The sequence below is a fragment of the Corylus avellana genome, chromosome ca2, assembly GCF_901000735.1.
Source record: "Corylus avellana chromosome ca2, CavTom2PMs-1.0".
NCBI lineage: Eukaryota > Viridiplantae > Streptophyta > Magnoliopsida > Fagales > Betulaceae > Corylus > Corylus avellana.
The window spans coordinates 8,784,955-8,805,598 of record NC_081542.1 but is presented as its reverse complement, the minus strand read 5'-3'; the positions used below and the strand labels follow the sequence as shown (position 1 = coordinate 8,805,598).

The window sequence follows — 20,644 nt, the reverse complement described above, 5'->3', positions numbered from 1 at the left end:
TCAAAACGGTACCATGCTACATGGTATTGCATTCTTTCACAAAGTAATCTCAAGCTCCACCCCTTCTCTTATGCTTATTAGGTCGATTAATTGTCAAGCATTCCACACAATAATTCTACACAAATAGAAACATAAAAAATTAGCTCTCTAAATTATTGAAACTTTATAAGCATTTCTCTAGCCAGACTTGGTAATGGTGCCTATGTTAGAGCCTATGCATTCAAACCCTAATTAGAAAAATTGTTGTATTAAAAGCCCACAAACCCAATATTTTTGAGGAAAATCCGATAATGTGAGTGAGCTAAAAGTGCCAAACCACTCCAGCACGTGGGTTTTTCTCTTTTTCTATTATTTTCCTCCATATTATTCCTAGTGACCTGTGTTGCTTGATGGAACTCCTCCACTAAACCATTGGCAATAAAGCTCAAAAGTCTCTAGAAATAATCCACAATATAAATCACTGCTACAAAACAGCCAATATGCACAAAATTGCTGTTAAATATAAGCCGTTTGTTTCTTTTTCTTATTTTCCTTTTCTTTTTGTCATGTTAAGCTTGGTTAATGAATGGCCAGGTTGAGTACAAAGTACGTGCAACCTGAAGCAGGAACTGAGTATTTACAAAGTCAAAAAACTGCCCTAGGATGTTTGGTCTCAGATGCTCCTCATGAGACCAAATAATGAATCATCTAGGGCGACTGTTAATCTCTTCACTAAGAAGCTGAGACACTAATCCTTGGTCGGCTGTCTGCCTATTATAACTTAAAATGCTATGTAGTGAGTTCAATTCTTCTTGGTTCGCCTTTTTGAATAGGCCCCTGAGCATTGTTGATTCGACCGTAATGGGCAAGAGATGATTTCCGGGGGTCCCTTTATCATTTCCTTCCTCGGACATCAAATGGGAGTTTCTGCCACTGTCTTTGAGTTGAGAAGTTTGTGGAATTTGCACTTGAGGCCGGGAGTAGGGTCGAGAGTCCCAGTACTCAGTACAGACTCGACTACGATCCATTGCTTCTATGGCCTGTTTAAAGATGGCAACAATAAGGTTAACATTTTATTTTTTTCAAATTTGACGATAATAATTTGCTATGAATTGAGAAAACTGTCAAAACCACCCAGAAAAGCAAAAATCCAGTATAGTAGACAGTGATCGAACAATTTAGATAGTAAACTTGTAAGTTCTGACTAAATTGCGCATAGTCTTCAGAGAAATTTTTCAAAGGGAGAACAAAAAAAAAGATGGTTTTCAGAGAGCAAAGTATTTAAAGAACTTTTGCATAACAAAATCAACTATTCATTTTAGACCTAGGGATAGAATTGCTGGGGTATCACCCCAAAGTTTGTCCAGCTTTAGAGGTTTCCAAAATTAATCACCAAAAAATTATACTAGATCATGAAAGCCCAAGAGCAAGAAATGAAAAGTACATTGTAGTAGAATTATAGAGTGTGCATATTATAAGTGTTTTAATAAGGAAGTAAACAATGGTAAAATGCAAACAGGCACTTGCATGACAGTGGAAGCCAATAAATCAGTTCCAGCTGTATTTTACCTGCACTATTTCTGGTGAAGAAAATCCAAACATTTCAAAGCCATCAAGACTACCAGGAGGCTGTAAAGGAGGAAGGTTTGTTCTTCCTAATTTATGTTGCTTTGCGATCTCTTGATTTACTCTCTCTCTCACCATTTCCCAGCATCTAGCAGCATAGATGTGAATAAACACCTCTCTAGGGCACTGCTCCAAGGAAACCTGAAAAAAAGAAAAGAAGCAGAGACGAATTCACTGCTGCTAATCAAAATTGCAAATTTCAAAAATATTTTCTTTTTTGTGATAAATAATTTCCCAATTTACATAAATGTAAAGAACAGGGAGGAGGATAAGGTCGTGGATCTTGGGCTGCATGTAATGCACCAATCAAAATAAAATTCTCTCTTTTTGTTTTTTTTTTGGGGGGGGAGGGGGGGTGGGGAAGGGGAGGAAGTGGGAGGTTGGGATGGCCTGACCATCACAACGTTCCCTAAGGCTCCATTTCTCCAGACACAAATACTTTTGAAGATATTTTATTAATATGTTCATCCCATACAAATGCAGTAAAGGTACAGCTTACTAGTACAAGTAAATGCTGATTGGTGCAGGAAACAAAAGAAGAAAAGGGAAAGTAAGATATATTGGCTAAGAGACAAAGAGGCCAAGGGACATAGGTAAGGAAAAGCTCTTCAAGAGTTGTTTCCAAACAAAGAGAGTAGTGATAGCAGCCAATTTTTTGGATTCAGCAGTTTTATCTATGATTTATCATTCATGGATGTTGATCAGATCCACCCATTTAGATGCACCTAAGGATGGCATAGCCTTAAAGTTACGGACAAGGCCTGAATGAGTTTTCACTAATCCAGCTTGGGCTGATGTTCATGGAATCACAATCAAAAGCGCTGTGCTTGAATGTGCTACATGACCCAGCACCAGAGAGGTTGTAACAGTCATTAGCTTTAAAACACTTGTAATAGTCCTTACAAGTGCAGTAAAGGTGCAGCTTACTAGTACACGTTTTCAGCCTATTTTATATATGTCAGACTGCTCAAAATGTCAATCTTTTACTACATTTTACCTAAGATGCTTTATTGCCTTTTGTTTAGTCACCAATTGTCCCAAAAATAAAGTTTAAACTCATAAGAAATAGTAGGATCATTTGGCAACACTTAAGGGTAGTTTTTTGCTTTTTAGCAAAAAAGCAAAAGTATTAACAAACAACTCAAAACACAAAATACTCAAAACTATTTTCACATTTATATCACATCACAATCAAAAGTAAAAAGCACCTTCAAAAAAGTTTTATCAAACGAACCAGTGAATTTAATCATTTAATTAATATTCTAACAATTTTATTATGTTTACTCATTTTTTCCTACTGGAAAAAGAGCTTAGATGCATTTATTCCTACAAACTCCAATGTTTTCATATAAACCAAAATCCTCAAAGACACCCCATATTAAAGCAAAATTGTTCTCCACAAAACTTTACATCTGTCTAGGGGGGTGTTTGGCAAATGGGATGGCCTAAACACTGTAGTTGATGTAGATTGATGTGAAAAAAAGTAATAATGTTTGGTATAAAAAAAATGAAAAAGTGGCATGAAAAAGTGAAAAAGTTTTGTTTTGTAGTGATTTTTTTATTTGAATAATAATAAAAAGTGAATGATTTGATATTAAAAGTGAAAAAGTTAGACTGTTTTGATGTTGATTTTTTTGAGAAATGGTGATGAACAGTATTTGGGCCAACCCCATCCCCATTACCAAACAAACCCTAGGGACCTAACCATGCTTCTGGCCATGTGATGCTGAACATAACTAGGATTGTTCTAACAATGTATGACAGTAACAGAAATTAAGAATTAAAGATTATAAAGGGAACTAAGGAAGAGAAAAAATAACAATTAGGGAAGAGAAAGACCCTAATTGCCTTTAGTGATTCTCTTGCATCACTATGAGCATATCAAGTCATGTTTAACAAACATATCATCTTCATTTCTTGTTAAATCTAGGCAAAAAAAAAAAAAAAAAAAAAAAGGCACTTCAGGATCTCAAATCTTTTCAACATTCAAAAGATTAACAAGTCAAATATGAAGCTAAACCATTTCTTGAGACCTTCTGCAAATTTCCCTAGGAGCTACCATTGTTTAGAGGCTAGAAACAAGCAGAACTAAAAGATTTTTTGAGAGAACCTTTTTCTGAATAAAATGCAAGCAGTGTTGTTGAAATAGACACGCTTAAAGCACTTAAACGCCACGAGAAAAGCACTTTTTGAACTTTAAGCAAAGTGCAGTACAAAGAACACACTTGTCTTGTAGAAGCACCACGGGCAAAAGGTGTGTTTTATTATCTTCCCTTAAATATGTACTTCAATAAAAAATAATCATTGATCAGCAACCAATTAAGAATTACCATTAGTTACTTGTACTAACTCTAGACTTTTTGGATATATTTTGAAAAACCTGTGCTTTTTTTTAATTGGGGGGGCGGGGTAGGTGGATTGATAGACTGTATCCTCCAGTTATCTTTGATCTTCATCCCCAGCCTTTCCAATCCCGAAACAAACATAGTTCAGCTCTCTTTTTTCAGTCATTCAGATGAAAAATTCCGTGAAGCTAACGAGAACACTCTACCTAGACATAATCATAGTAACACCTTACCTCTCGGGACACCAACCAAGAGAGGCCTAGACAGGCCCACAATTCAAGAATCCCGCAGACGCTTCCTCAAGACTAGAAGAGCTATAGCTTAACCTCAACCCCCACCAAGGGCATAATGGTAGGAAGTTGGTGGGCAGGAATTAGGCATGAGTCTCAACCCTTTAGCATCACAACCATGGAAACTCAAACCCCTGTCCTCCCCCTTATCAAACCTCATGGGAGTAAGCTTTGCCACTAACCCAATCCCTCCAGTGGTTGAAAAACCATTTGGCTGAATTTGATGATTTCCATCATGCTAGATGTTTTGAAAATTCCACTAGGACCATAGAGGAATTGACTCATTTCTTTTTCTTTACTCTTTACTCTTGGACGGCCGCTTGGCTAGCTCCTTTAGTGATTAGTTTCTCTGATTTTCTTTTTCATTTCTCTCCCTCCTAGGCGCTCTCTGTTTATAATTCCCGTGTATATGGGTTGCGCCCCTTTGCGCTTTTTTATATCATCATTACTTATCAAAAAAAATGATTTCCATCATGCTTGTGTATATTTTGTAATGCACAGGAAAATAAATTTTGTGTATCTATTGTTATGTTTAAATTTCATTGGATGATAAGTACTTTGCTGCCAATTGATAACTTTAGTCAAATTTCTTTCTAGGCGTTCTAATAAATTAAATATCCTATACAAGAGCTAGAATTATGGACCTTCAAGCTTCATGCAATAGGACAATGCTCTAACTATTTGAACTAATAAGCTGAATAAATCACTACTTTGATTTTCTTAAAACTTTTTTTAATTGTATATTATGGATATTTATTTTGAAAAATAATCATGTATTCCAATTAAAAGAATGTGCACTTTACTTGCACACTACGCTTTGCGACTAGGCTCCATGAGGCCCTTGCGACACATGCATTTTGAGATTTTGATAACAGTGAATGCAAGATCAAGTATAAACCACCAAGAATATACCATAATAGCAATTTTAGGCAACTAAATAAATTTCAATTACCATGAACAAAGGCCCATCCCGTCCTGCATCAAGAATTTCTGAAACATAATAACACATATTTGTTGGATCCAAAACATTTATGTACCTAACCCGGCTCCTAAATCCTGCATCAAGAAGAATAAATTTTTTTGATAAGTAAATGGTCCCTTTTTGTAATTGAGCCAAACATCTGCTAGTTTTATTGTCTTAGTGGAGAAAATGCACGCAACATACCTTTTGGAAAAATGGCCTGGCTGTTACACCATGACTTTCCAGAAAGCACGACTCCAAATTCTAGAGGTTCAACATTGCAGTTGATCCTCCGCACTACCTTGGCAATGCGAGGACCCTTTTGGCGGAAATATCTGTCCAAATTGTTTGAGGTACAAGATGGGTTTCCTGTAATAGGTCTTATATTATCCACTAAATTTGAAGTTGCATTCATTCCCATCTTTTCAGGCTTATTCTCATTGTTAGGCGATCCACCACCAGAGGGCTGTGGATTTTGAGGGTAACTACCAGAATTTGCCATATCATGTTCACTGATCTCTCTTGTAGTTGAGTCTTGAGCTTTTCTTCCTAATTCTAAAATGGAAGAATCTACATGGCAAGACAAGTTTGGTGGATTAGATCCTAGAAGGGGTTCACAACTTCCTTTATCTCCATCTTTAATTTGCATAGAATGAGGTGAACAATTATTCCTTTCTCCATATGCTGAACTGGCATCCTTTTTTTGGTCCATCACTGATGCGTCCATAGCAGGGGCAGTCGCGATTGGTTCATTATTATAATTACATAAGCTTTCTTTATAATCAGAACCTGCCAGTCTCCCAGAAATTTCTAAATGCTTCTCCAAAGAAGTTTCCCTTTCTATTTCTGAAACAGACTTCTCAGTTTCATCACCTTCATCATCGCTGAGAAGGATAACATTATCTTGTTTCAAGACTGAAGGATTCTTCACTCCCAATTCCTCAGCAGCCAGAAGAGTTACAGCATATGACGTGTCTTCTAGAGACAACTGGCAAACAGGATTTCTTAAATTGGAAGGAAAAATAATGGATTCTTCTTTCTTTACCCGAGAGTTATGGTTGGCCATCTCAATTTCATGAGAACTATGAAATATTGATGACGTCTTTCTATCCTTCAAGACTGATTGAGCTTCTGACATCTTCATTTTCAGTTGAGAAATCTCATCATCGGTCCCAGTTGAGCTCCTCACGGTCTCTGTACCACCTGGCAGCATTTTCTCCTGGGACACATAAGAACTCAGGGCTAGTCCAAGATCTAGTCTTGCCCATCTGTATACAGCACTTAATTTACCTTCCAATGCCTCAACAAGGATATTTAACTCATGGGCATCGTAGCGAAAAAGAAAATATTTGGAACCCCAAGCACATGTACAGAACTGCTTTGCATGATTCAAGCATGCATATTTATCTGGGGAACAATGACAACCTGCTGCAGAGAGGTGCAAATCAAAAAGGCATATACTGCATTCCCTCTCACAGGTGTCATCAAAATTGCTCTCCATCTTTTTTGTCTGTGAAGAACTGGAAAGACATTCCCTCCTCACACATTCCATGTCAATGCGTGCCTGGACAAGAGAAACAAACGAAGTCAAAAGGGAAAAAACCAACAGGAATGTTGTATATAACTGTTGTTCATATCTGCAGATGAGCTGTACATTATATTGCTAACAAAAAAATAAATGAGGGGTTCACAAATTTTTCATCGAATCTAGGATTAATAAACAGTTTCTGTTAAAAGACAATTAAACAATCCAAAGATTACCAATAATTAATGAATGCTGTGAAACTGCAACCTTGAATTACTACCTACAGCACGTGCTTACCCATTAGGATCTAGAATTTAATTTGCTGAATATCATGTAGGAATCGATTCCTAAATGGTAGACCAACTAATTTTCTTTCTTTTTCAGATGGATCAATGAGTTCAATTTCAAATATTTTTAGGTTAACATCTATCAGCGGATTATTCCTCAATCAGAAGCCATGTTCTGAAATCAAGAATGGAATCAAATTGTGGACTCAAACCCAAATCCAGGCCGTCCTAAATCACAAATCCAAGAACCAACTTAAAAAATAATAAACCATTATCATATTATTCTAAAACTTTCCCAGTGCAATTATTTTTATTTTTCCATTAATCCTTTAAATATCTTGCTGAATTCTATTTCCAACATTGTCTTTTTTAAGTCGTACAAAAACTGAATAAATATTTCCAATATCTAAACAATCCCCCACTCAAAAAAAGAATGAGAGCCAATGTTTTTACCTTAAGTGATTTGGATAAAATCCCATCCTTTCCACAGACATGTTTCCACCTCAGGTTCTCCAAAGTATTTTTCTTCAGTAGATTTAGTTCCCATTGTGCTCTAACCGCTTCCCTTGCTGCCCCGAGTAGCAGTTTATCATGGGAAATTGAAGTCTTTCTTCTCTGCTCACTGTATAGCTTTATAGCAGTCTGCCCATGGGGAAGCCAATCAACTGGAGCTACATTAACTGCCTCAGCACAATTGAAGCCACAGTTAAACCCTGAATGATATGCTCGAGGGAAGGTCAGAACAAACTCCCCAGTATGCTGAATACACTTATATACAGGTACCCCTTCAGATTTCAGTATGGAAGGGGAAAGCTGTGTAACCTGCATAAGAAAATCAGAAGTTCAAGCCATAGCAGAAGGAAATATAGGTGTGGCTATAGACTTCAGCTCAAAGAATCAAAATGTTCCTATTATCAAACTTATGGCTATCTTTTCGAAATGACCTAGCCCAATATGGAAATCCCAGTCAATCTGTCTCCATGGAAACGTAATAAGAAAATTTGGAAATACTTCTCTGCCCCTCCTCATGACCACCTAACTAGGGCTCCATTTTTTTACTCTCTTTCTCCAGAAACTTTACCAAAATCATAAAACAGAATACATTTGTGCCATTCACAAACTTTAGGCTCTAAGTCTTGTAAGTAAAACAATAATTACAATCAGTAATAGCAGATATAATGCATTTCATGGTGTACTAATCAATATTCAAAACATAACACAAGATGAAAAATCAAAGAATGCGTGAATAGAGGGATGCCAGAAGAAAGGCAAAAAAAAAAAAAAAAAAAGAGTCAGTTCCTAAACACAAGGACTTTTGCAGCCAACACAGAAACTGTCTCAAATACTTTTCCTATTTCTTGTCCAATTCATGTGGTGAACACAGCAAGTCTAGGGGTCTGCTCACTTTTTGCTAAACGAATTCATAAGTTTTGCTAACAGATTTCACAAGTTTTATTAATAGCACTGAATAAGGACATAGAAAGGATAAAACAAAACAGAATATCTGCCACCATTCTCATACATGAGGAAGAAGCTTTTAGCGGCAAAAATATTTGGAAAGGGTCCTTACAGAATCACTATGACATGAAAGAAATAAAAACAGAGAAATTTTCCACAATATAGCACTCATTTCTATCTTGATGCCCAATTTACAGATATGACAGGAGAGATGAAACCTAGATACTTCTCATTAACTTCTTGAAGAATATGAAACTTTAGGAACAAATGACAGCATGAATTCAATCATTTAAACTAGGAATATCCCACATTTTCCATGAAATGGAGCCGTATATATCAGTCAATATAAATAGTTTTGACAGCTATACAATAATAATTTAAGAGGATAAAATGACATTATTGCTCTCGCAGCTCCTTTATTTTAAATAAGAAACCCTTAGGCTGCTTATCCAGGAACTTGTTCAAAAAACACTAACAGACAGAACATAAGAGTCTGTTGCTAGGCCATTGAACCTTCGCACATGTTCCTTTTCAGAAACCAAAAAGAATTGTGCAAATAAGAGATGCCAAGAGCACATTACCTTGGAGACTTAGTATACAAAAAAATAGGCACAACAAATGAAATAATCAAAAGGAGTTACAAGCATGTATGTCCAAATAACAGATGCCAAGAACAATATATTGCCTCGGAGACATAAAATGTACAAAAAGTAGAAAGAACAAATGAAATAATCAAAAGGATTTAAAAGCATGTATGACCAAACAACAGCTGAACAAGCGCACCTCAAGCCCGATATTCCAAACATCAAACTACATTATAACACAGTACAGGAACTTTTACTCACCAGCTTATGAAGTAAGTCAGGTTGTTCTTCAAAAAGGTCAGGCAAATGTTTTCTCATAGCCTCCTCCAATTTACACGCATCCCTACCAGGGGCACCATACCAGATCTTCGGATCACCCCAGTGCAAGTAATTCAATGAGTACAAGTGGTGATCCTCAACATGCTGTTTTTATAAGTAAAAGAAAAAAGAAAAATATATATATATATTAGTAAATGAAGACATGACTTAGAGCTGCATGCAAACAATTGTCATACATGTGTTCTGGTTCTAAACATATGAAGACGTTAAGGTTCGGAGTAAGTTTAACTTGGTCAAGATCCCAAAACTTGGAAGTTTGAAGACTCAGACTCATTTACTGTTAATTACCTAACAAATAAATATGCCTTAAAGTAGATTAAGTTTATTACATGAACAGTAACAAAAATCTGCATTGTGAACACAAAAGCTTCAAGGTTAGATTTTCTTCCACTATTTGAATATTTAAAAACAAAAGGTAGGGGGGATAGCTAAAGAATAAATGGGGTAGTCCAAGAGTCCCACAGGTAAACCAAAAAGAGAAGGGGGGGGGGGGGAGGTGGGGACGACATCCTAAATATCTATTTCATATTTCCCTTTTTTGGAGAAGTTACAATTCTTCTTTCTTCTTTTTTTTTTTTTTTCAAAACTTTCTTCATGTTTCAATCTTTCAAAGTTATAAGTTTATTTTAACAAGGAGAGCTCAATACGTTATTCTTCATCCCTTAGCCAGATATATGATACCACCCATGCATGTTATTCATACACATGAGACAACATCACCCTACCCCCTGGTGCAAGCACACATTGTTACACAAAAGTACAGGTTATACACATGTGATGGAGTGCAATTATTCAGAGATTATGACATGATGCAGGGGGAAATGAGATATTTAGTCTTACCCAACAAAAGGAAGAAAAGCACATCCCTATATATAACCATGGCACCAGAACACCAGATATGTCACTGCTTTCATAAGAAAGAACAGATCCAGGAAGCCTAGGAAAGTTATTCAAGTTCCAGCCTGATTTTATATACTTTTCATTCGAAGCAGAACAAACTTGACTGGACATTTTGGGAAAACCGCTGCCAAAAACCCCAGTTTCCAGATCAGCCCCATACAGCACCTAGAAGAATGATAACAATGAAGTTAAGGTTACACACGCACACATGATGACACATACTATTCATAGTCATACACAAGTGCACAGGGTGAGAGAGAGAGTGATGGACATATGGTGAAGGAAAAATGTAACAATAAAATACTGATATTCAGACTAAACGATAAAATCATACCTCAATTTCTTCAGAAGGTTTCTCTACCATCCGCCAATATTCACCCTCAATATCCTCGATGGATGGCTCCCACTGCTCTTTAAGCATAGCAATATTACCCCCAATATTAGTGACACTTTCAATCTTGCTGAAATATTGGGCCTTGAAGTCATCTGCATATTTCTTAAAAGTCTCCAGAGAGAAATCTGGACCAGGTTCAAACCCGAAAGTCTCAGCCTCATAAAATCCAGCATCACCGGGTCCTCCACTACCAGTCGCACAATCTACCCCCATCCGTGTGCATCTTCTCCTTTTTCTCTTCATATTATTATGAACCTTCAACCTCTTTCTCATTGAATCTCGATTCTGAAGCTTATCAATCCTCTGGACACGAGTAGCAAATTTGGCACTTTGCCATATATTTTTCTCCTTAAGAGGACAAGGAGGTCTCCAGGAAGAGGGAGGAACAATGCGACAGATTCCATATGGTTCAGCTCTTGTGCGAATGCTAGCTATATAAGTCAAAGTATCCTCAAACTCCTGGAACAAGGCCATTTGCTAGTTCAGATATCTTATTCCTCCAAGATAAGTAACTCCAAAATTTACAGGTAATAGGAACAAGGATAGAAAACAATTTTTAAATTCTAATCACTCGAATTCTACTGGCAAAGATAAACACCTCTTCAGTTGGATAGAAGATGGGAGCATCCTCAACTTCTGGTCGGGAAGCATCTTCTGGACGCCATCTTGCAGCAACCTGCAACAAGATTTCAACCTTTAATCACAAAATATTAAAAGACATGCTAAAACACTATTTTAGGATCACATCAGGTTCAACTCCTCTGTCATAATTGAAATCATCAGTCTATGAGCAATCACAAGAAGCCAACTCAGGGAATGTGAAGTCTTTGGTCATGTTGATATAAAACCAGAAGCAGTTCCATAAGTCACTTGCTCGGTAATATATATAGGTTCTGATTGTAATTATATTTTCTTCTTTTTCTGTTTTTTCTTCCCTTTTATAAGGTTGTAATGCCATTAAGGTACAGTAGATAATTATAATAATATGGACAAGCCATGCAATTGGTCCAGGCTAAGGGAAAGGCTAATAGAAATTATATCACATTATTATAAGAAACAACCTTTTGGCAGTTACTACACTCTGGACATCCACGGATAACCCCCTTAGGAAGACAAGGCCTTGAAGAAAAATTCTGCAACAATAAACGACATGTAAGTAATGTACAAGTATAGCACTCTTACAGAGAAAACAGAAAATGAAAAAAATAAAATAAAATCAGGGCTGCTAAAAACACGAAATTATTTGTAATAAACAGAAGGAAATTAACTTGATCAAGCCGCTCAGCATCAGAGTCATCCCCTGAACTGTTGTCATATCGTCCATAGTTTACTGAACGTCTACGGCGGAGACACCTTTTAGCCTTTGCAGTATCACTGAAATCAGCTTCAGTTTCCATCTGAACAGAATTTGATTCAGAAGCATTTGTAGAGGCCGAACAACTAACTGTGTTTTCCCTATCTTGTTTCTCACTATCTTGTAACCTCATTAAGGTGAAAGAAGTAATTGATTCAAAACCCGGTGGAACTGATGGAAATTCGTCATTCTCATCTTTAATGCAAGTTCTCATAAGCTCTGTCCCCATAAGGACCGAGCAACAAGGCCAATGGACAATACTGATTCCAAATTGTTCACTTTATGAGGAAAGGAATCAGTCTAATTTACAGGTCCAACATAATTCTCTATCTTATGCTTATGACTAAATGTAGTTATGAAGTGACAAGTGCAGGATTGTGTCTGTCGACCTCCCACAGGATCTTGCAACAGCCCAACTCTAGAGAAACTAATCCAAATCCCAGCTATCTTCAGGAATAGCTAAGAAAATTTAATCTGCAAAAAAATTGAATAAATCAATTAATAAATTGAAAAGACAAAGTTCATATGCAAAGAGAAAATAAAAGGCATAGCATACAGAATTATTATTATTATTATTTTAAGTTCAAATCCATTAAGCTAGTCCAACTTCATTATCTATGATCGACATGATGTATTAATATGCAATTTGCTACCACACTGTCTTTTTTATGCCCAGCACACAGGCATTCCATATGCGTGTGTGTGCAAGAGAGAGAGAAAGAGAAAGAGATCAACCATGTCATAGAAGATTTTGAAACCATAGGTCTAGGCTAATCACCTTTTCTTTTCTTTTCTTTTCTGGATATAAAAGTGTTGAAAAAATCTCTCTCCTCAGAATTACAGAGATAAATGATTCACTATTTCCTAAATTACTTTAATTCAACTCCCTAAGGACAACACAAACTGGGATGACATATCATGCTGCTTGCAACATCATCAACTCCTAAATATTACTAAGATCTGCAATTATAAACAAAAAGAAAGAACAGGAATAAGATAGAATCCTTCAGGCATAGTTTCTAAAAAAATTCAATGAGTTTAGCAGTTGAACCTAAGATTCATCAGCCACATTGTGCATTACTATTTTCGTAAAAGAATCAGGTAGTTATCACAAATTATTACCAATTTAAGGACCCTAAATCTCAGAGATGCTTATAAAGATTTGTCATAACAATTCATCCAAAAAAAAAAAATTGTCATAACAAATCATGCACAAAGCACAATCCTGAGCACATAATAACACAACTGAATTGAAACCCACCAATTTATCATCACAATGATCAAAGGAATTTCTAATTTTTTGGATGAATCAGACAGAAATCCAGAAAATGTCATGACAGCTCAATTTTTTTTTTTTTGATAGATCAAGACAGCTCAAATAATATTATTAAATAAAATATAATTATATTACAGAAAAAAAAAAAAAAAAAAAAAAAGTGCTTACACGTTCTTGATCCAAGAGTCTGGAATTCCCAAAGAACTAAAAGCAGCTCAAAACTCCATTATCTTCATCCAGATTTTTAAGAAACCAACAAATTAATCACAAAAAAAATCGTTCAAAGACGTAATTATCACCAGAAGATGAATATAAACTTGAAAACCCCTAATTTAAATTTTTAAAAATTATAACAAAAAACAAGGGGCACAAAAATCAATTTGATGCTGCAGATCTAACCCTAGCCCTAACCCTAACCGAGAGGATTGAAAAAAAAAAAAAAGAAGCAAAACGATCACGCTACAGAAGAAAGAATTGGTGTCCAAGGGTACCCACAAATCCGCAAATGACAAACAAGACCCACTTCTCAAAACTCTGACTATGAAATCAAAAATTCCACCCAGAAACCCTAGAATTACACATACCAGGTTGTATCAGATTATATAACCACAAAAGCCTAATTCACAACGAGATTGGATAAGGGCATATCTGGAAGAAAAATTGGAAAATATTTGTGAAGCCAACAAAATAAAAAGAAAAGAAAAAAATCACATTAACCAAAAACAATAAAACATGTCACAGATTTTGATGCCCCGCCCTTTGTGATATTTCTTTGGCATAAAAGACCGTGCCTTATGTTTAATATAAATGTTTTTTAATATATTTCTTCTTTCCAAAAAACAATTTCTTAAGGGTAACTCGGGAAATCCAAAAATAGTAATAATGTCTTAAAAATAGTTTAATTAGTTTTTTTCTTTTTTTTTTGGCCATGTTTTACGGGGACGCGAGATATTGACGAGAAATTGGTGACGTACCTGAAAGAGGAGGTTTCGGTTCGGTTGCTTTTGCGCGTGGAAAATTAAAAGAGTCGATTCGGTTTGTGCAGTGTTTTGTAGCGAATGGGAGTTTCCCAAAGCATGATTCCACGGGCGAAATAGTACACACGAAGTTGTAACGTGGAAGAACCCTCGCATTTCTTCTCTCACCTTCTCTTTTTTACGTTTTCACCCTTAAATTTTTATTTTCACTTTGACTTCTAAAATTCATATTGAATTTATAATAATTTTGAAAGTCACGTCAAAAAAATATATAAGTGAGAGTATGTTCGGCATTTTTCAAAAGTTGTTATTATTGTAAATGTGTGAGAACCTCTTTTGACTAATCGATTCTAGTAAACTTTTTGTCGTCGGGATTGGTTTATTGTTGTCCATTAGGTTTCATCTATTATCAAACTCCACCGTTAAGGTCTAAAAGTTATTAAATCATTCTTTAAGATTCACACATTTATCAAATATTTGGTTTTGTTCTTCTTCTATTCAATTTTTAACGGTAACAAGTGGCACGTGACAATTAAGTCATGTCATATCCAACAAAAAGAAAACATATAACCTGACTATTGAGTCCATTAACTTACATCTTACACTCGTTAGATGCGCCATGTTATTGATACATCAACTTATAATTTAAAACCTAGACACGTCAGGCAAAAAAAATGACATTTGTTATAAATGGGGTGACCATATGTTGTAGGAAAGGTGGCCGCATAGCCACACTCATGCTTAAACTCGTTGTCTCTCAAATGAAATGGGCTTTGTTATCCCCTTCCAAACCTCAATTTCCAAACTTTAAGGATCGAATAAACCCTAGCTGCCATTAAAAGAAATAAGTATTTCCTAGAAGTAGCAAAGAATAACTTAAAACAAGATTTTTGAATGTGAAAATGATGAATTTTGGATCAAAAAAATACGCTATTCTCACCGGGCACAACTAGTGACAATGGTGTGTGCACCAAAAAGAGATTTTTAGATTTCGATCTTATGAGTGATTAGGTTACTCGTAGCCCAAGTTACATCCAAATTACTACCATATGTACAAATATTGCCCGATTAATTAAGTACAAAAGGACATGTGAAATAGAATGAAAAACAAACATAACAATGTGAAGTTAAAAAGTTTCTACAACTAGCTTGATTGATCGAGGTGAGACACATAACAGACTCATAAAATTTGATAGGAAAAATGAAAGCTCAATCAGCCTAGACAATGAGACTGAGTTTGATTCATATTTGATTGATTTGAAGAATTAAACAATATATACATGACATATTATCATGAACATTAAAACTTGGGAATCAGAAAAACAAATAGATAAATTAAAATAATTTGTTTGCCAATAAATCTGCGTGATAAGTTTTGATCATGGGTAAAAAAATGCTTATATTTGTAGTCATTGAAAATAAACATGAGAATAGAAAGATAAGTAGTTCAGCTGGAAGTTAAATGAACCTTCTTAAGTCAAAATATTTCAAGAGTAATGCTAGAAATCACATTTTTATCCCATAATATTGACATAACAATTCCAACCAACCTTTAGATCAATCTTAAAAAATAAAAAAATTAAAAAAATTAAAAATTAAAAAAATAAAATCAAAAGTTTGTTGGGATTGCCACATCGGCTTTGTATGATAAAAACTATGCAAAATCATCTTTGTATCTTCAATCAAAATATGCTATCTCTGCCACAATTTGTCTTCCGATTGAAACGCATGAACAAGCTCCATGGGATCACCTTCCAAAATAACATACTGTAGGCCTAAATCTCTACAAAAAAATACTGCATTCCAAGCTAGATAAGCCTATGTCATTGTTGGGTCAGTGATATACGAAAGAGACATGCACATAAATGCCAAGACCTTACCCATACGGTCCCTTACAATAACACCTAAACCCATCAACTTTATAATCTTATCAATAGCCGCATCCCAATTTATTTTATAAACACCATATGGAGGCGCTTTCCACCATGGTATCACATTCCTTTGTCTTCTTATCCCTTGATTCTTGTATTGTTGTATCGCCCTGTAATAATGCTCAACAACCTCCTTCACTTGTTTATAAGTTGGGCAAGGTGCAAAAATTCTCCCACAAACGCTATTATATTTGTAATTCTACGTAACCATATTCTACGAGCAACTATAGTTTTAATTTAATGAATTCCTTTATAACTTTTTTATTATTATTTATTTATTTATTATTATTATTATTATTATTTTTTGTTATTATTTTCCAAATTTGAGTTCCCAAGGTACACTTTTCTCCTCTTATAATGAAAATTGTTCATACTTTTTATTTAATTATAATCAAAGAACTTGCAACAATACATAACATTTCAATCTGTAGCCAAAAAAAAAGAAAAAAATAGCTCTCTAAAATTAGGAATGCACCAAATTATTATTATTTTTTTTTATTTAAATTCCTTCCTTCCATATCCTTAACGATCAACCACACATATCTGGCACATCATTTTCTGTTCGTATGGGTTGTTGGGCATTGACTCAAAGCTTTTAATAATATTTTTCTCATTTAATTATTTGTTAGAATTACTTTAATTGAAGTACTCTATTGTTCTTTTGCGTTCTCCTAAAGTCCTAACCGCCACCCACTGCATTAATATCTCTATTATTATGTAGACGGCAGCTTTGGCGTTGTAATAGTGAGGGTTTCCCTAGTCTATTATAAATGGATAGCTATCCGTGTCTTTTATCACGTGAAAATCACCTATTTTTTTAATAATATTAATAAGAAATTATATACTTTTCACATGTTTAAAGAATATATGTTATTTTTGGAGACGGGATTTTAAAAATTCTTACAACTCAATTTCTTGAAAATTTCAGTGATACATAAATATCTTATGACAAATAATGAACGAGAAATTGACGTCGTGTATTTTTCGTTGATTTTAATTATTTATCCTCTCTTTGACATTAAATTTTCATTCATTTATTTTTCACAATTTTAATTCAAGCGTACATGTGCATCATTTATGCAATGTTTTCTTTTTAAAATTTAAAAACTCTAAATTTAGTGTACTGAACTTCTAATTTTTTGCTATGTCACTTCATTCATTAGGTTATTTTTTTAAAATTATGTATAAAATTTCAAAATACCTCTTTTTTTCAAAAAAATAAAAAATTGCAAAGATTTAGGTGTAGGTAATTTTTTGCAAATTCCGTTAAATACTGATCAACACCTAAATTTTTGCAATTTCTCCCCACCCAAAAGAAAGAAAGAAAGAAAGAAAGTATTTTGGTAATTTTGACACCTCTCGGTTAGGATTTTAATGAAAAAACCTAACAGATGAATGACATTACAAAAAATTAAAAGTTCGATACACTAAATTAATAGTTTTTGAACTTTTTAATAGAGTAATTGCAGAAGCGATGGAAGTTTGGGGATTAAGTGAAATTTCTTTAGATAATTATAAAGGAAAACCCTTTGCAGCCTTTTTGGACAAAAATCCTCTTCATTTCAAGTGAAATGGAAATAAATTATTTTATGATTAATATTTGAGAAATGCTAGGGGTATCAAAACTTTTACCAAGAGATAAGTGCCAAACAATGTGGAGCTTGTTCATTGAGAGGATTAAAACAATCAATTAAAAGAAGGGTTAAATACATTTTTGCCCCATGTGGTTTAACAACTTTATTTTTTGCCCCATATGGTTTAGTTTTTATCACGGGGGGTATCCCGGGTTTACATAAAAACGGAGATGGTACCTCCGTCTAAATTTCGTTCAAAATTTTGTGGAAAGCCACGTTAGCGCCATTAAAAAATCGACACGAGTCCATATACCTAATTAAAAATAAAAAACAAATTTTTGTTTTTAAAATTAAAAAAAAAAAAAAAAGGCTCGCCACCCCCATCTAGCCGGGTTGGGGGTGGTCGAAACCACCCCCAAACCCCTTGCCACCCCCATATGGCTCGGCCACCCCCAAATGGTTGGATTGGTTGGCCACTCCAATTTTTTTTTTTTAATTAAATTAAATTTTTTAATGTTTTTAATTTAATATATATATATATATATATATATATATATATATATATATATATTATTTTTAATTAGGTATATAGACATGTGTCGATTTTTTAATGGTATTGACGTGGTTTTCCGTCAAATTTTGGATGGAATTTAGATGGAGGTACTATTTCCATTTTTATGTAAACCCAAATACCTCTTGTGATAAAAACTAAATCTTAGGGAGCAAAAAATAAAGTTGTTAAACTACATGGGTAAAAAGGTATTTAACCCTTAAAAGAAATGCTACGGGTACCAATGAATGATGTATATTTTATTTTGTTTCATCTAATAATGTATATTATGTTAATTAATTTCAAAATTTTAAATTATTTAATAACATGTGTATTATATGATATTATGTATACAATTAAATCTGTAAAATAAAATTTTAATCACAAAATGATTTGTCTCCCTTTGTGAATGCACATTTTAAATGTGTTGGGTAACTTGGTAATTATATGGAAATGTTATTTAACAGGGGTAGATGATGGATAACGCATAGGGCCGAAGAAACTAAAACCGACCTTCTTACCAAACTAGAGGACGAATTGTAAGAGAACCTCCGACCTCTCTCTAGTTTTTCCTCTCTGGTGAGTTCCTTTAGGGAGGAGGGATGCCCCTCCCATTTTCTTTTGCTTTTATGCTCTTTTTTTTTAAAAAAAAAAAAAAAAAATTCTTTTGTTTTGTCTCCTTTTTTTGGCCCCCATCACCGGTTTCAACAGCAGCCACACCACTCCCTCCACCTTGTCGACTCACCGCCTCATCCAGTCGTTGCCTTTTCCTTTGTTCTAGTAGCCTTGGGGATTTTAGATCCGGTTTGATCTAAGTTAGATATGTTCCTTTCGGGCTTGTCAGGCTAACGACGCGCCTCTCCCCTGCCTTCTCCAGCCTCTTCGCCACCTATCGCCGCCCTCCTCGTTGCAACACTGCCACCACGCGCTAGTGCGTGGCCTACACGCGCCGACATGGGAGCTTCACTCTCCTGCGCGTGCTCCACACGTGCGGTTGTTACTTCACCTCCACCGATGCTGCTGTCTACTGGTTTTGTTTTGTTTTGTTTTTTGTTTATTTTTTTCTTTCTGTATTTTAATTTGTTTTTTGCAGTTTCTTTGTAACTTGTTTGGATAAGTATTGTCCAAACCCTTTGGTTGTGGATGTGAATAGTTTCCTGACTTTCGGGTTAAGGAGGATAAGTTTCGGCATTGGGTTTTCTGCTCTCAGGGCCGAGGAATATGAGTTACCTATGTATTGAGTTAAATCTGTTTGGAACAGATCTGTTGTTACAACTGAAGATTAGTCATGGGTTAGCGGATATTGTGTCATAAATAGGTCTTGAATGTCATATTGTTATGTGTATATCTATGACTTGTAACCTCGTAACTTCGGTTATGATTTTTTAAGAGTTTTTGCTTTGTGATGTATCATTCATCAATTAATGAAACTTGAATGATTTCCTCTAAAAAAAAAAAAGGATGAGTTGTAAATTGTAAATAGGCATAATTGCGCTGGTGCCCTCATAAATAGCCATATTTTTATTTTTGGAAGTAGCCGTAATTTGATTTCTTTATTGAATTTGTAGAAAAATATAGGATAAATATGGGCAAATTATTAACACCAATCATTTTTCGCTAAGAAATTATTTTGTTCGAACGAAAACAAGGCTCGTTCGAATGAGCTTTAAACTCTTCTATAAATAGCAAGTTTCCGAAGGTGAAATTTCACAATTCTCTCCTTATCTTCTAGCAACTAAAGAGGGATTTTGGAAGCATGGGAAGTGAGAGAAAGAGTTAGAAGCTTAAAAAAATTATGAGAAAAGTTTAGAGAAGCGAAACAAGTAAGTAAGCTTATTCATTAACAACTAATTAAAGTTTTATTACATGATTTGTGCAAGTAAACTTATTCATTAACAGCCTTATTGCATGATCTTTATCTTATTTAATAAGTATCATGATATGGTATTGGCTTATTATGATATTTAATGCTAAGTATTATAATGCTTTCACGTTTAAAATATTGATGCTTTCGCTATTATTTATATTGTAACATGTTAAAAATAATGTTTACTTATTTTCATCCATAAAACATTGTTTTACAAGAATTGAGCACGCTAGTGTTTAAAGGGACAAGCAACTGAAGTGACCAACAGTCGAGGACTTCAATGGTAGTTATATATATATATATATATATATATATATATATATATATATATATATATATATTAATGTAAATATGTAACTTTATGTGAATACATTAAATTATTATTGCTATGATATTATCTTTACAATTTATGGTACAGTCGATTAGA

At 34.6% G+C, this 20,644-nt stretch overlaps 1 protein-coding gene across 1 annotated transcript; it reads right to left on the bottom strand.

Annotated features, from left to right (window-relative positions):
- Window positions 1-493: 493 nt before the first annotated feature.
- On the bottom strand, window positions 494-14,054 carry LOC132168671 (putative lysine-specific demethylase JMJ16). The gene is made up of 12 exons (XM_059579682.1): window positions 13,487-14,054; window positions 11,957-12,516; window positions 11,750-11,821; window positions 11,287-11,364; window positions 10,629-11,147; window positions 10,235-10,459; window positions 9,317-9,478; window positions 7,467-7,835; window positions 5,406-6,765; window positions 5,193-5,296; window positions 1,549-1,746; window positions 494-1,019 (listed from the first exon to the last, which is right to left on the bottom strand). Exons 2-12 carry the CDS (start codon window positions 12,269-12,271, stop codon window positions 684-686), a joined length of 3,738 nt encoding a protein of 1,245 aa, XP_059435665.1. The 5' UTR covers window positions 12,272-12,516; window positions 13,487-14,054; the 3' UTR covers window positions 494-683.
- Between the last annotated feature and the right edge of the window lie 6,590 nt (window positions 14,055-20,644).

Bases quoted from the DNA above. Each gene is read 5' to 3' on its own strand.
- LOC132168671 (XM_059579682.1), bottom strand. From the start codon at position 12,271: ATGGGGACAGAGCTTATGAGAACTTGCATTAAAGATGAGAATGACGAA. The intron at 11,822-11,956 runs GTTAATTTCCTT...TTATTGTTGCAG, and splicing joins ATGCTGAGCGGCTTGATCAA to AATTTTTCTTCAAGGCCTTG. The intron at 6,766-7,466 runs GTAAAAACATTG...TCTCTTGTCCAG, and splicing joins TTTTATCCAAATCACTTAAG to GCACGCATTGACATGGAATG.